Raw genomic sequence first — 15,262 nt, forward strand, 5'->3', positions numbered from 1 at the left:
TGCTAACTTTATGAAAGCAGGACCTTGAGGTTACTTTCTGGGGAGTGAATGCAGTGAATGAGCTCCCCATGGCTGGGATGAGGGGTCACAGAGGCATCTGGAGGGACCTGGGGACCACCGGGGGCTCCTCTGGGCAGTTCCCCATTACGCAGATGGCAAACACAGACGTAAACAAAGAGCTCCTGAGTGCCCTGCCAGCCCCGGCACTAGGCAATGGGGTCACCCCAGAAGGGAGCCACCCCACCCCAAAAGCTTTCCAAGCAAGCCTGGAATTTCTGTTACTCTTCAGGTACAAAACCCCTGGGACAGAGGGACCACAAAATTGCCCTGCCGAAAGCAGGGAAGCCACTTGTGGCCCTTAGAAGCTGATGGTTCTTTTCCAAACAATTCAGTTCTACCACATGTTAAAAGCCCCTGTGCTGGGCAGGAACCAAGAGTTGGGTGTGTGTGTGTGTGTGTGTGTGTGTGTGTGTGTGTGTGTGTGTTGGTGTGTGTGTGTGTGTGTGTGTGTGTTGGTGTGTTGGTGTGTGTGTGTGTGTATGTGTGTGTGTGTTGGGGACAGGTAGTGGGGAAAAACCAAAGTTCTCACATGGCGCCCATGGCAAGCACTACCTCTGCTGGGATCATCGGAGGAAGCAATACAAGTGAGAGGAACATGAAGAAGGAACACCACCTTCTAACCACACAGCTTGCCCACCGCCCCCTTCTTCATGTACCATCCTGCTTCTCAAGAGCAGCCTGAAGTTCTCCATCCAAAATGCTCATCTACACTCTCCAATCTGGCTCACACCGCTCCACGATGAAGTCCCTGGTGGCCCCTTTCCCAGCCTCATTGCTCACTCTCTCCCCAGCAAAGACTCACCCCGCTGGCAGGCTGGAGGGCCTGCCCTTCCCTCTACTCCTGGCTTCGGCTTCCTTACTGGGACTGCCTTCAATGAACCTTCATTCACCTGGCTGACTTATGCTCAGAAACTCAGCTCAGGTGCTACCCCTTGCAGAAAACCTGCCTGGACCCTCCACGTCAGGCTCCTATGGGCTCTGAAACACCCCCAGGCAGCCTGCAGTGCTGCCTGGCTCTCCACCAGTTTGTCTTTCATTATGTTTGTTGGACAATCTCAAAGCGCACAATGATTTTTTCAAAGAGGAATCTCTTTTTCAAAGAGACTTGGGAGCTGGAAGAGCTGGAGGGGGCCAGTGGAGGATGAGAAGGGAAGGGGGTGAAAAGGGGCTCAGAGTCTCCCTCACCCCACCCATGTACTCACAAGCCTCCGGTCTATCACTGGCATGTTACTTTGAGATGGCCTGCTCACGACTCAATTTCTTGTGCTAGATCTCAGGGGAAGGCCTGGGGGAAGGTGTGCAACACCTGGTTGTTGTTATCAGGAATGATTTCTGAACTAACCTGGACCCTGTGCTTCTGTGGTCTAAAGCCACAAAAGAAATAGTTTTACACTCTTCTCTCTAGTGGATTGAACCTGTCTCCACTCCACGCCCTGCCCCAGGCCTTAAGGCCAGTGCAGAAAGCCATGATCTGGGTTTCAGGGTATCACAGAGTCAAAGTCTACAAGGAAAGTGACCATCCGAGGGGAGAGTTGGTGGCCAGTCTGATCCAATGCTCTTATTTTTCACACGTAACAATAAGATCCAGAGATGGGGGGTGGACTTGTTCTAATCTCACAGGAGGGAGGGCGGAGCTGCAGCCAGATTTGAGTCCTTCTGATACCATTCTTATTCTACCTCATGCTTGCATCTCGGAGGGAGCAGGAGGGGACCAGGGCATAGGAGCAAGAACAGAGAGATGGGTGGGCTGAGCAACCACTGGCAGCTGATGGGCACAAACGAGAGTCTCCCCACCCACTTGCCCCTTGACCACAGAGGGAGGTTCCAGCCTTAGATCTGGCACCCACGCCTTTTCTGCTCAGCCTGCAGTGCTGCCTGGCTCTCCACCTATTTGTCTTCCATTATGTTTGTTGGACAATCTCAAAGTGCCTGATGACTTTTTCAAGGAGGAATCAGCCTTGGGAGCTGGAAGAGCTGGAGTGGGGCAGTGGAGGATGAGAAGAAAAGTTGGTGAAAAGGGGGTCAGTGTCTACAGCTCCCACCTCAATAGCCAAGATCATACAGTCAATTAAATTCATATCCTCTCAGGGCCCATGGAGAATAGAATATGGAGACAATTGACCTGATCCATCAGGGAAAGCCTTTTTGTCTTTTCTGAATTATAGGTAATAAGACAATTTAATGATGGTTTTCAAGGCTATGAAGGGTTATGAGAGCAAGCAAGATGATTACCTCTTCCTTTTTTCTTGAAAAAGGAAAAGAATGAAGTTCCTATTACAGCAAGAAGGATTGGGCTGGGTTCAGAAAGGCACGTTCTAGCTGGGAGAGTGGAGCACAGAGAGTTGTGATTTATGCAGAGCCTAGCGTGGAGGCAAGAAGCGCCTGTTCCCAGGCTCCAGGGAAATGGCTGGGGCCTCAGCATCCTCCACGCAGTGCAACTCCCTGCCCCACCTCACTTAACCCCTCCCTGTTCACTGTCACACTGCACCTCACTCCTCGTTTTCCCAACATTCCTCTCCAGCAAACCTGAAATTCAGAACCCTAGCGTTTTCCAACCTGAGCAGTCCTGCCCCTTCCACCAGTATGGATCCTCCCTCTCTTCTTTCCTTCCTAACTTTACTGGCCTCACCTGGCAGGAGGCCCTCCCTGACAATCCTCATCTAGCATGAGTTTAGCTTGAACTATATGGTGTAAGGGGTCTCAGTCCTATTTCCGTGCTGTGCCAGTTCAGGCTCATCCCTCCACGAGGGGCTTCCAAGGGCAGGGTTGTCTCCTCCCTTCCAGGTGCCTGCTTCATGCTGGGCTCTGCCCCAGATCCTAGCCCAGACGGCAAGCCTAACCCCGTTCCTCCTCCCTCTGTCTTGGCCTCAGGGCACTTCCAGGACCTGCATCTTCTCACCAGGATGAACCTGCTGCTTTCCTGGCAGCTGATGCTTTTCCTTTGTGCCACCTCCTTCAGGGAGACATTAGAAAAGGTGGCGCCCATGGAGAATCCTAGAACCACAGGTATGAGTTGTCTGGGAAGAGGGTTGGGAGGAAGCAAGTGAATTGATGCAAAATGAGAGCTGCCATATTTTTCAGATATGGCTAATCCATTGATATGAATTTAAAGCTACACAATGGAAACCTAAGACTGGCACATGCAACACATATAGGGGCCCCCCTAACCTTGCAAGCAAGAGATGGATTTCTGCTGTTATAGACATCAGGAGGCTCACTCTAGTTCAGGAACTTGTTAACCACCGAGCTTCTTCATGGTTTACTCTATGCCAACCACTTCTCTGTGCAGATCTGCTGGGAAGGCATTTACTATGCAAGTCTATCTTATCAGTGACCTCAGTTCCTTTATGGGGAATTGGAAAAAAAAAAAAAACAAACCTACACAAAAGGATAGATCCTTAATACCTCTCAATCTTATGAGTTCATTGTGGAATTGAAGACCTGGAGAAACTGAGGCCCAAAGAGGTAAAGAAACCTTCCCAGAGTCACTCAGTCCAAGGCTGCAGAAACCCAGCAGGTGCCGCGCTCCCCCGAGAGTGCCCTCTACAGGGCGTGAGCTAGGAAGTGCTCATCCCCAAGAAGTCAGGAATCAAGGTTTAACACTGCTCGGTGGCCAGCCTGGCCTCTTAGGACCTCTGTTCCTCTCCACCTCTGGAACTTTCAGCATTCTTTCTATACACAAGTTATCATTGTGCCCATAAGATATCCCAAAGTGGGCTTCCCTGGTGGCTCAGTGGTAAAGAATCTGCCTGCCAATGCAGGAGACACAGGTTTGATTCCTGATTTGGGAAGGAGTAACTAAGCCCAAGCACCGCAACTATTGAGCCTGTGCTTTAGAGCCCAAGAACCACAGCTACTGAAGCCCACACACTTGAGAGCCCATACTCCACAACAAGAGAAGCCACTGCTATGAGCAGCCCACCTAGCACAACTAGAGAGTAGCCCCTGCTCGCTGGAACAAGAGAAAGCCCATGTGCAGAAGACCCTGTGCTGCCAAAAAAAAAAAAAAAGATATCCCAAAGCAAAGAGATCATGGACGCCAGTGTCCTTTGCCAAGAATGTCTTCTCTCCTAGGATCAGGTGCTCTTTCTGGGTGAGGGAGGATGCCCTGGAGAAAAATGTCACCACCGCCCTGGGGACACTGAGCTTTTGGCTCTTTTTGGCAAAAGCTTTTAGGTGATGCTAAAAACAGTGATGCCTAAGCAGTGGCCCACCTGCTGGGATGATGGCTGTAGCTGGAAAAGAGGTCATCGTCCCCTCCATCTCAGCCAGGCCAGGGCCCTCCTAGGAAGATTTTCAAACTAGAGGTGGCTAGGAAGATTTTCACTCACCCTGGACCAGACTCCCCCACGCTCCTCTTCTCCAGAGTGTGCCGGGGCACTGAAGAGCAGGGCTCAGAGTCAACTATCCCCCTCCACCCAACACGCACCCCCTCACACCCCAGACCTCATTTCCACCTATCCCTTGCCACAACTGGCTGGGGTCATTGTCTCCTGAGAGCTAGCTGCACTATCTTACTACTAAAAATTTAATGAACTTAATGAGCCTTGCGTGTGAAGTGCCTTCCAAGTTAGCCTCATTAGCCCTCAGTATGAAGGAGAGAGATTATACGTGGAGTAGGGGAGGCGAGCTGGTTGAGGTGACCCAATTCCCCTTCTTTGCTGAAGTCCTGATATAGCTTATTAGGGGTTCACATTTGTTGAGGGTGTGGGAGCACAGTGGTCTTTGCTTCGCTTTCTTCATTTGTTTAACTACAAGCCTTTCATTAGCTTTTATATATTTAACAAGGCTTTTTGAGGCCCTGCTATAAGCAAGGCACTGTTTTCAAGACTCTGAGAGACTCAGATGAGTGGACATGGCCCCAACCACCCCAAGGAGCTCAGTCTAGTAGGAGTCTGATGAAAAGCAGGGGTAGAGAGCCAGCCAGCCAGCCGCGAAGAGAAGCAAAGCTGATTATTTCCAAGCTCTATCCTGCTTGCTTCCTTAAAAAAAAAAAAAGGAATTCAATGTAAAAGACCCTCAAGAAAATCCTGTGAAATATCTGAAATCATAGCTATGTTGAAGGAGAGGAGCAAATGGACTAGCCACCCAAGCTAAGCTGCTGCTGGCGCCAGCGCTGAGCTTCGTAGGGGTCAAGGGACAAAAGGGAAGCCGAAGATGGGGATGTGAGGAGGTGGTCCAAAGCCTCTTTCTCGGCCCCCGCCTCACTCAGCCTCTCCCTGTGGCTCTGTCGTAGGCCCGCAGCTCGGACCCGCGACGCTCCAGGCGCCCTGGGAGCAGAGCCCGCGGTGCGCGGCGGGGAAGCCCGCAGCGGCCGGGCCTCAGCCTCGGGGGGCCGCGCTGTGCCCTCCTGAGAGCTCCGCGGGCCCCCAGCGGCCGGGCCCGTGCGCCCCCCGCAGCCGCATGATCCCGGCCCCGAGGGGCGCGGTGCTGGTGCAGCGGGAGAAGGACGTGTCCGCCTACAACTGGAACTCCTTCGGCCTGCGCTACGGCAGGCGGCAGGCGGCGCTGCCCTGGGGCCGCGGCGCCGCGCGGGGTTGAGCGCGGAGGTGGGGCCGGAGCGCGACGGGCAGGGGAGGGCTGTCGACTTGGAATTTGTGTCGGGAAGCAATAAAGGAAATGCTGCCGACTCACCTGCGTGTGACCCGGGACTCATTTTTGCAGGTGGCGCGGATGAGATTGTTCCCCTCGTCTCTCAACTGGATCTTTAGCTGGTTTTAAGGTGGCTTTATCATCAGTGCTTTTCAAACTAGAGGTGGTGAAGGACCAGCTTGTTTTCCCCGCAATGGGGCAGATCAGTACTTTTACACACACACACACACACACACACACAATCTCTCTAAGACTTTAAAAAACAAATGGGGCAGATCAGTACTTTTACACACACACACACACACACACACACACACACACACACACACACAGAATCTCTCTAAGACTTTAAAAAACAACCAAAAAGAAGCCCCATTTGGATGCTGCTTGGGTGGTATTACAGCAACATCAAAATACTATAAAAATTTCTGAAGACGTTCTCTCAGTTCCTAGACTTATGTCACTGCAGATGGGTAGCAACCATTTTGCAGAGGGCCCTGAGCCTGGCGCCCACACTTTGAGTAGCTCTGATCTAGGACAGGGAAGGCAGCTGGGTTAAGTACCTCCCCTTTTCCCAGGGGAGTTTTCAGCCATTGGAACAGCCTAATCTGGGAGATGATACTGACCACTGCCCCATTCACTGAGGTATAAATATCACCCTAGTTCCACAGTCAGACCTCCACTGGGGTGCTTGGCCACAAGACCCTAAAGCCCCACTCCATTTGCAAGGAGTGTCAGCAGGGACCTGGCCATGTATCCACCACTGCAACCCCTGGAAACCCTGGATGGATCCACCACACCCCCCTGGAAACCCTGGATGGATTTATGTGCATCACTTCTCTACACCCTTGGGACCACCCAGGGGGCTTAGCATATATTGACCCCATTTTCACAGTGAATACCCTAAGGTTTAAAAAGAAAAACAACTCATTCAAGGCACACGGCCAATGAGTGGCAAGCCATTTCAGGCTCCTGACTCCAGAGCCTGGCTTCCCCATCGCACTGTCACACTTCTCTGACATGACATGACATTAGAGTAAGCTGTGGTAGACATCAGAAAAGCTCAATTTGCCTTGTGAGGATATTCCTGGGGGTCTGCAATGGCTGGGGAGTTTAAATTGCTGTAGGAATGAGAGAGTAGTTAGGAAACCCCAGGAAATCGAGGCTTCTGCCCACAGAAAAACCCAGCCCTATTTGACAGCCTCAGGCTACCACTATCCTGCTTGGTCTAGAATGGAAACGCTCTTTCCTAGAAGGATTGTGGGGTTCATCACCATTCCATGAAACACCAATGTTCCACCCATTACAGAAACTCGGGCTCCACAGAATAGAGGCAGAATCTTGTTGCTATGGCAATGAGATAGGCTGCCATGGAAACATGACAACCTGCCCCACCCTCATCTCTACCCTGAAACCGTCCTCAAGCATCTCTCAAATTTTTGAAACTGCTGTGAGCTCAGGTCCTAGTATGGTGTGACAGGGTGATGCTGCTGACATATCATCTTCCAAACAGCCTGGAGTGTGTCTCTGTACTTCTAGGAGAGGAATCATAAACTCAGCACCTATTCTGTTAAGTGAGTTATTCTATTCCCCGGACTAGTCCTTTCTCTGATGAAGTCTACTGGCATGAAGAAGTTAACGAGTCTCTAAAATCTGCTCTTAGCCAGCCTACTTTTCCAAAATCTCCTGTGAGCCCCTCTAACTCTGCTCATGACCTTAAGTTTAAGCACATAGGAGACAGGCGTGTGCGCGTGTATGTGTGTGCACGTGTGTGCACACACGTGTGTGTGCATGTGTGTGTGCGTGTGTGTGCGCACGTGTGTGTGTGTGTGTATGTGTTATTTCAGGGGTGAATGTGTGAAATGTGTTCTCTGGTATAAGAAGCAGGCCTGTGTGTGAGAAGGTATATGTAAGAGAGGGGTAAATGTGAGAAACACACATGTGTTTGTGTGACTCTGCCTGTGGTGTGACCCCTCTAACTGCATTTCAGGCCTTGTTAGCTCCCTCTGCAACCCAGATGCTCTCTAGGATCTCTGCTCTAGCTGCTTCAGTGGGCAGCAGGAGGAGAACTGAGTCTGCTAGTCCTATCTTCTCTCCCAGGGCTGTGCCTATGAGACTGCAGGCTTTGCAGTTCTTGGTCCCATGTACCGTGTATGGATGGGGGTCTCCATGGGAGGAAGGGGTCTTTGGTTTCCTGAGGGTCCCAGCCTGACTCTGAACAGATTGAAGGGAATGTCCAGAGCACATTTCAGGCAGTGAGGTGCCCCAGGGATTCCCATCCACCTCCCAAACCTCTGAGTGGGCTCAGAGAGCTAGGGCAACAGAGCCCAAAGACTTGGAGGTAGGGCTGCCTAGGGGCTCTCAAATGCACTCCTTCCTGAGAACTCTGGGCAGTCCCCAAGGGACGAGAATCCAGGAGGCCTGGGCATCTTTCCCTGGGGAAGGGGAAGTGGGAGGACCTCTTTCCACATTCCTCCCCTTTTGGTAAGTCTGTTGCACTAGGAGGGAGTTGGTCTCATGGCCCGAAGCATATGAGGGATGGAAGTGGGAGGGATCCAGGGGAATTTCTGCCTCTAGTATCATTCTTAATATATTAACAAGCAATTTTTTAAGAAACTACATTGTGCTCAGCGCAGCGCTACTCCATTTTAACCTCACAACAACTGCATGAAGTGGACAGTATTCTCAGAAAGGTTAAGTGATGTGCCCAAGGTCACATACTGGCAAGTTAGAGAGCCCAGAGTGACACTCTGACATTCTAATTCCAAGTATCATAATCTTCCTACACACTACAACCTTTCCTTTCTCTCTGGCTCTGCTGTGTGGCAGAGCCAGCCTTCTTCCTGAATGGTTTGTCTTGGGGAGCAGGTCTCTGGCAGTCAATGTAATTCTATCCTAATCTCTCTCTGACTTCTTTAATAACAACACAAGTGAGGTCACCAATCCCCAGAGCAAGCCTCCTCCCCTCAAACCTCCCATTAGTGGTCAGGCAACTGATTTTGTCCCTGTCTGTCTCCTTTCTCTGGAAGCAGCTTCCTCAGGTCCAGACTTGGTCATAGGGAGGCAAAGATGCCAAGTCCCAGGGGAGCTAGTGTGCCCTTCCCCACCTTTGGTGCCTCCTTCCATTTTAAACATCAGAGCCCAACAGGCTCAGAGCAGGGAGCCTGGAGGCCAGCAGGGCTGATTTTGGTTATCAGGAGAGAGCCAGATTACAACAAAGAGCCGCTAATTTCATCCTCTTCTTGGACTTTGCTTGCCTATATTTTATTTATTGTCTGTCCAATATAGGCTTTTAAACATTTTTATTTATTTTCAATTGAAGGATAATTGCTTTACAATGTTGTGTTGGTTTCTGCCATACATCAGTATGAATCAGCCATAGGTATACATATGTAGCCACCCTCTTGAACCTCCCTCCCACCTCCCATGCCATCCCACCCCTCTAGGTTATCACAGAGCACTGGGTTGAGCTGCTTGCGTCAGACAGTAAATCCCCACTGGCTATCTGTCTTACATATGATATGCATATATGTCAATGCTACTCTCTCAATTCGTCCCACCCTCTCCTTCCCCACCTCATATCCAAAGTCGGTTCTCTATATCTGTGTCTCTATTGCTGCCCCCAAAATAGGTTCATCAGTACAATTTTTCTAGAGTCCATACATATGCATTAATATATGATATTTGCTTTTCTCTTTCTGACTTCTTCACTCTGTATTAGAGGCTCTAGGTTCATCCACCTCACTAGAACTGACTCAAATTCGTTCTTTTTATGGCTGAGTAATATTCCACAGTATATAGCTAGTACAACTTCTTTATCCATTCATCTGTTGATGGACATCTAGGTTGCTTCCATGTCCTGGCTATCAAAAACAGTGCTGCAATGAACATTGGGGTAGATGTGTCTTTTAGAATTGTGGTTTTTTCAGGGTATATGCCCAGTAGTCGGAGAAGGCAATGGCAACCCACTCCAGTACTCTTGCCTGGAAAATCCCATGGATAGAGGAGCCTGGTAGGCTGCAGTCCATGGGGTTGTGAAGAGTTGGACACGACTGAGAGACTTCACTTTCACTTTTCACTTTCATGCATTGAAGAAAGAAATGGCAACCCACTCCATTGTTGTTGCCTGGAGAATCCCAGGGACGGCGGAGTCTGGTGGGCTGCTGTCTACGGGGTCGCACAGAGTCAGACACGACTGAAGCGACTTAGCAGCAGCAGCAGCCCAGTAGTAGGATTGCTGGTCACAATATAGTCCATTACCTTCACAAAATGTTTCACAGTACCACTTTTGACTCATTCATGTCTGTTCACTCCTTAAGCCCCTTAAAAGATAGCAAAGGAACAAGAAAGGAATAAACTCCCAAGGACAAAGAGAAGGGATAGGAAACCACAGCAGGTGAGAAATGACAGCCAAATATTGAAGATGGGAATTAGATGGAGGACTTGGCAGAATGAAGGAAGCTACAACCTCAAAGCCAGCAAAAGGGGTCTGCTGGAGAGCCATAACTCATTGACTCCCAGAGCCAGTTCTTGGTATTTGGAGGTACTTGGGACAAATTCTAGACTGAAAACAGGGGACTGGCTGGAAATCTCTATGTGGAGAAGTTAGACTTCCTGAGTCCCCTCTATCCAGCCAACATAGCCATGCTTCCTGCTTCCCCATTGGGAAGAAGCTAGAGGCTTTCTCTCAAGGATTCAGTAGAGACTCTAGTCAGGGGGTCATAAGCACAATGAGGATGGGGATAAAGAGAGTGGCTGAAAAGAGGGAAAAAAGAGAGTGGACTGTGTGAAAGTCTTCCTGGGTAAGTCCCCAGCCCTTTCGCAATCTCTTCTTAGAATGTAGGCAACAAAGACCACCCCCCGAATGGGAGAGAGAAAGCCCCAAAGGAAAGACCAGAAGATTCTGACATTGAAGGATACATTCCTTAGTCCACTTGGGCTGTTTTAACTACCTACCACAAATTGAGAGGCTAATAGACAACAGAAATTTATTTTTCACAGTTCTGGAGGCTGGGAAGTCCAAAATCAAGGGGCCCCTGATTTTGCCTGGTGAGGGCCCACTTTCCCATTCATAGATGGCTGCGCTTTTGTTGTGTCCTCACGTGGTAGAAAGGAGCAGGGAGCTCGCTGGGGTCTTTTATATAAGGGCACTAATCCCTTTCATGGGAGCTCCACTCTCATGACCTAATCACCCATGAAGGCCTCACCTCCTAATATCATCACATTGAGAGTTAAGATTTCAATATATTATTTGGGGGGACACAAACATTCATCTGTAGCAGTGCTCCAGGGACAAGTTTGCTGAAAGCCCTCATCTAGCGTGGGGTACACCAGCTGTGAACCTTGCCCCTGCACATCAAGTTTCTAGGCCCTTCCACCTGTCTCTGTTAATGAATGGAGAGCCAAGTTGTCCCAGGAGCTTGAATAAAACCTCTATTTGGAAGAGAAGACCAAAACAAACAAACACAGAGAAACCAGAGACATCGTGAAAAAATTAGGCTGTAATTAATATCCTCAGAGGATATACGAGAAAATTTTGCACCTATAAAACAAATAGTGAATGCAATAAAGTAGGAATAATAAAAGAATCAGAAAGGTCCTTCAGAAGTTAAAATTAAAGGACATAATTTTTTAAGAAATAAAAGTTGAAACATCAAGTTAAAAAAATCTCATAGAAGGTAGAACAAAAAGAAATCAGGAGATAAAATATAAGAAACTTAAGAATCAAACAGAAGTTGCAATATCCTAATAATGTGAGTTCCAGAAGTCAGAAAGGAGGAAATGGAAGGGAAGAAATGACCAAAGAATTAATGCAGGATGATTTTCCAGAACGGAAGGACATGAATTTCCAGGTTGAGGGCATCTACTGAGTGCTCAGCACACGAATGGAAAAACATCCATGCCAGGGGTAGGGAAGGTGGTGAAAACCCCTAAAGATCAAACCATAGAAGAGTCGGGAATCAGAGTTGTACCAGATTTGTTAAAATCAGAAGATACTGGAAAACAGCTTCCGATTTCAGAGGGGAAATAAGCTTCAATGTAGAATTCTACTCACACTTTAAAGAGTAAGGAGTAATGGAAACATTTTTAGACATACCAGTACTGGAAGTGTTTACTTCTCCTGTACTTTTTCTCTGCAAACTTTGGAATACATCTTCCACTTAAACATGTGTCAACTGAGAAAGAAGAAAGCCCCAGAGCCTGGACACAGGAAGCCACAGAGGGGAGCAGCAAAGAGATCCCCCAGACAATGATGTGCAGCAGGCTCAGGAGCACCGAGGCCCTGGGAGTAAATCCTACTGGCGCATTAGCTGGGCATCCCACTGGTGGCCTGGAGCAGCTGCGCGTAGAAAAACAAGGAGTGGGAACGGAGGAGGGCAATGATGAACTTAATGAAAAGCAGAAAATTACACAAAGAAATGTAATTTTAATACACGTGAATGTTAGTTTAATTATAATAATCTAAGTACTGACTTTTGATTTTGCCAAATCAAGAGGGCCAGAGTATAAGAGAAATCCTTAATTGCCATAAAAGAAGTAATAATGAATAAAATTGAAAAATTTAGAAATGGCAGTTTAAGCATATCCCTTTAGGGATACGTACGACCAACAACAGCAAAATAGCCGAGAGAGAAGGGTTTTGCCGCGGTAGAGCAGGACTTGTCATGGGGACTGGACGCAGGACTGGAGGTGCTGGTTACCCTTAAAAGCCTTTGGGTTCTATTGGGTTTTAAAACTAGAGCATTTACTTCTCTAATAAAGAAAGGAAAGAGAGAAGAAAGAGAGGAAGGGGTCCATTTTCTAGGAAATGTTCTTGGGATACAACCACTTCCTTCCACTTCCCTGGTGAGACTAGCACACAAAGCCTAGCACCTTCCGGTCAGAACCACTGCCCCTGGGTCACCACCACCCCCGCCCAGCACACACACACACACACACACACACACACACACACACTCACACACACATGCCCTCCACTGAGCTGCTCCACTGGTACTCCTCTTATGGAAACGGAACTTTTTTCTAGTTTAAGCTTTCTCTGATAATGGAGCAGATCCCAGTGCCATCTGGGGGAAGCAGTGTATTATGCTTCTAGCTTCCGTGCCTCAGGATATGGAGTCTGGTCCCACTACACTGGTGCGTATCATTTCAGAAATTCTCCTTTGACCAGGCTCTCCCACCAAGCCCTCAGCCTCCTTGCCGATCCTATCCTCCCCCTCAGGCTCCTGCACCTCCCAAGGCCTGGGTGACCTGCCTTCAATTTCCTGGGCCATTACTTGAGCAGGCCTCTAGTTGGGATCACCCCAACCCTGTAGCTGGATTTCTGTTCCTCCAAGGTCCCCAGAACAACCAGTTAGGGACACTTGGTTCTCTGCATCCCCGCCCCCCAACTTCAAGGTGCTCCTGGTCCCAGCCCCAGTGCCTTCCAAGTAATTGTTCCCTCCGGAGGGTGCACCCACACAAGGCAGCCCTGGCTGGCTATTAAGCTCCACTCGGGGTCTTTTTTTTCCTCTCAAGGCCCCAGCTGCTCATCTCTGCAAGCTCAGTGCTCCCATCTGATTGAAAATTCCTCCGAGGAGGCAGCTGGGCCCTCTGGGGATGGGGGGCCAAGTGTGACGTGGGGAGGAAGACAGGTAAAGAAAAGATGTGTCCTTTTTATCTTTGCTCCTGCTTCCCCATTTGCTTTTTATGCACAGAAGCAGGACCAGTCCAGAGATATTTAGCTCCCCAATTCCAAGCCTCAGTGAATTCGACCTCTTTCCACCTTCCCCAGGGCTGTAGCCTTGGCAAGAGCTTTCCACTAAACTAATGCTGGTGGAAATAAATCCATGAACCTTTCAAAGCAGGAAAAACCAGGCTCTCTGTGCCACTCAGCCTTCTCCCCTTCTACCCTTCATCTCTGCTGGCCCCTCCATCCTTGGTCACAATCCTGAATCTCCTTGGAATCACTGTCCTAGAGCAAGGGGATTGGGAGCACTTTTAGAGAAACCCTGAGTCCCACTGTGTCCTGAGAGATTTGCAGCGCCCCAGCCCCCTGTGAAAGTCCCTTCCCCCAGCCTGCATGCCTGGCGGATCTGAAGAGAGAGCAGAGGACGGCTGCAGGGATTGACGCTGTTCCGGAGGGCACTGGCGTCACAGGCCTGCCCCAGGGGAGAGGGCAGGTGCCGCCCAGCCCCTGCCTCCGCCCCCGGCCGCTCCCCGACCTCCAGGTGACGCAGCCTGGGGCCTGGCCTGGGACTCCACGGGGGCTTCCGTGAGAAACCCTGGACCCGGGCTGATGGGCCCGCTCGATAACCTGAGAAAGGTCCCTACCTACCCACGCTCCTCCCGCAGCCCAGGGCACTGGTGGGCCCAGCTCAGAGGGAGACTCACCCGCCGTCCTGCCCACCCCCACTCGACACTGGAGACGGGAGTGGAACAGGCTGGCCACTGGGCAGGCAGCCAGGATGCACAGAATCCTAAAACACCGGGCCAACTGTCCCAGGGTCCGAGGTGACCCCATACAGGGCATTCGTGTTCACTGGACGGTGCTGACTGCTCAACGGTTCTTCCTTAGAGTGGAGCTAAAACCGGATTCTTTCTCCCTGCCATCACAGACCTCAGCCTGTACGATGAGGCTGCACAAACAGCTCTGGTTCCAGTTTCTGTGGAAGAACCTTCAAGGGCTTTATGACCCCTGAGGCCTCTCGCTCCCAGTTAAGCTTCTGCGGAGCCCTCCATGGACCTTCAGGTCTTGATTTCCGGATTCCTGCTGGCTCTGACTCTGGGCCACAGACTCGCTGGGATGTGGTACCCGGTGTCTGGTCTCAGGATCCCGGTCCCACAAAGGTGGGGCGGGTGGGCTGAGAGGAGCTGGTGAGAAGAGAGAGCGAGAAACGGCTGCCACTCCCAGCTTGGCCGGGGTCCTGGGAGAAGCTAGAGCCAATGGTGTCTGGGCCGCGTCACCCCCCAGAAGCTGGTTCCCTGCCTCCCCTCTGGTGCCTGCAACTCTGGTCTGCAGTTTGACAAATGTGTCTCTCTCATGGAGGTTACTCCCTCTTCTTATTCACACTGGTACACAGGGCCAGCACTGATGTGTGTTGCACACACTGGCAGAAGACCGGGAGGTGGGCAAGAAGGGTATTTCTGGTTGGAGTGCTTGGGGCCACAGAGGGCTGGACTGGCTGGGGGACCCCCAGCCCTGCCTTTGCCATAGAAGAGTCCAGAGTCCTGACCTAGGACACAGCTGAGGGCCCCGCTGTGCCGGGGGTCCACACTGCAGCAAGGTGGGGGCTCTGAGGAGCTCTCTGCCCCACAGGAAGCCCTGCGGGCTGGCAGACTCAGCCCCACCCTGGCACCCTCTCCTTTGCATCCCGTGGGCTCGGGCAGTCATGTAGCCCCAGAGAGGAGCCGGGAGTCCTGGGCACACTGCTCGGCTTGTCCTTCCCTGAGTCCTCTGAAGCCTCAACCTCCTGTCTGAGCAGGGGGGCTGAAGGTCCCTCCTTACAGGGCTGCAGAGAAAGAAAGTGCTTCTGTCACCTTTGTAACTCTCACATCTGGAAAAGTGTCTGATACATAAGAAATGCTCAGTGGATACTTGCTAATGAATGAAAGAGCACTGAGACCTACA

At 50.5% G+C, this 15,262-nt stretch overlaps 1 protein-coding gene across 1 annotated transcript; it reads left to right on the forward strand.

Annotated features, from left to right (window-relative positions):
- Nucleotides 1-2,963: 2,963 nt before the first annotated feature.
- On the forward strand, nucleotides 2,964-5,601 carry KISS1 (KiSS-1 metastasis suppressor). The gene is made up of 2 exons (XM_081494948.1): nucleotides 2,964-3,066; nucleotides 5,297-5,601. Exons 1-2 carry the CDS (start codon nucleotides 2,964-2,966, stop codon nucleotides 5,599-5,601), a joined length of 408 nt encoding a protein of 135 aa, XP_081351074.1.
- Nucleotides 5,602-15,262: the final 9,661 nt, after the last annotated feature.

Source organism: Giraffa tippelskirchi, chromosome 5, assembly GCF_054371585.1.
Source record: "Giraffa tippelskirchi isolate mGirTip1 chromosome 5, T2T-mGirTip1v1.2.pri, whole genome shotgun sequence".
In the NCBI taxonomy this organism is placed as follows: domain Eukaryota; kingdom Metazoa; phylum Chordata; class Mammalia; order Artiodactyla; family Giraffidae; genus Giraffa; species Giraffa tippelskirchi.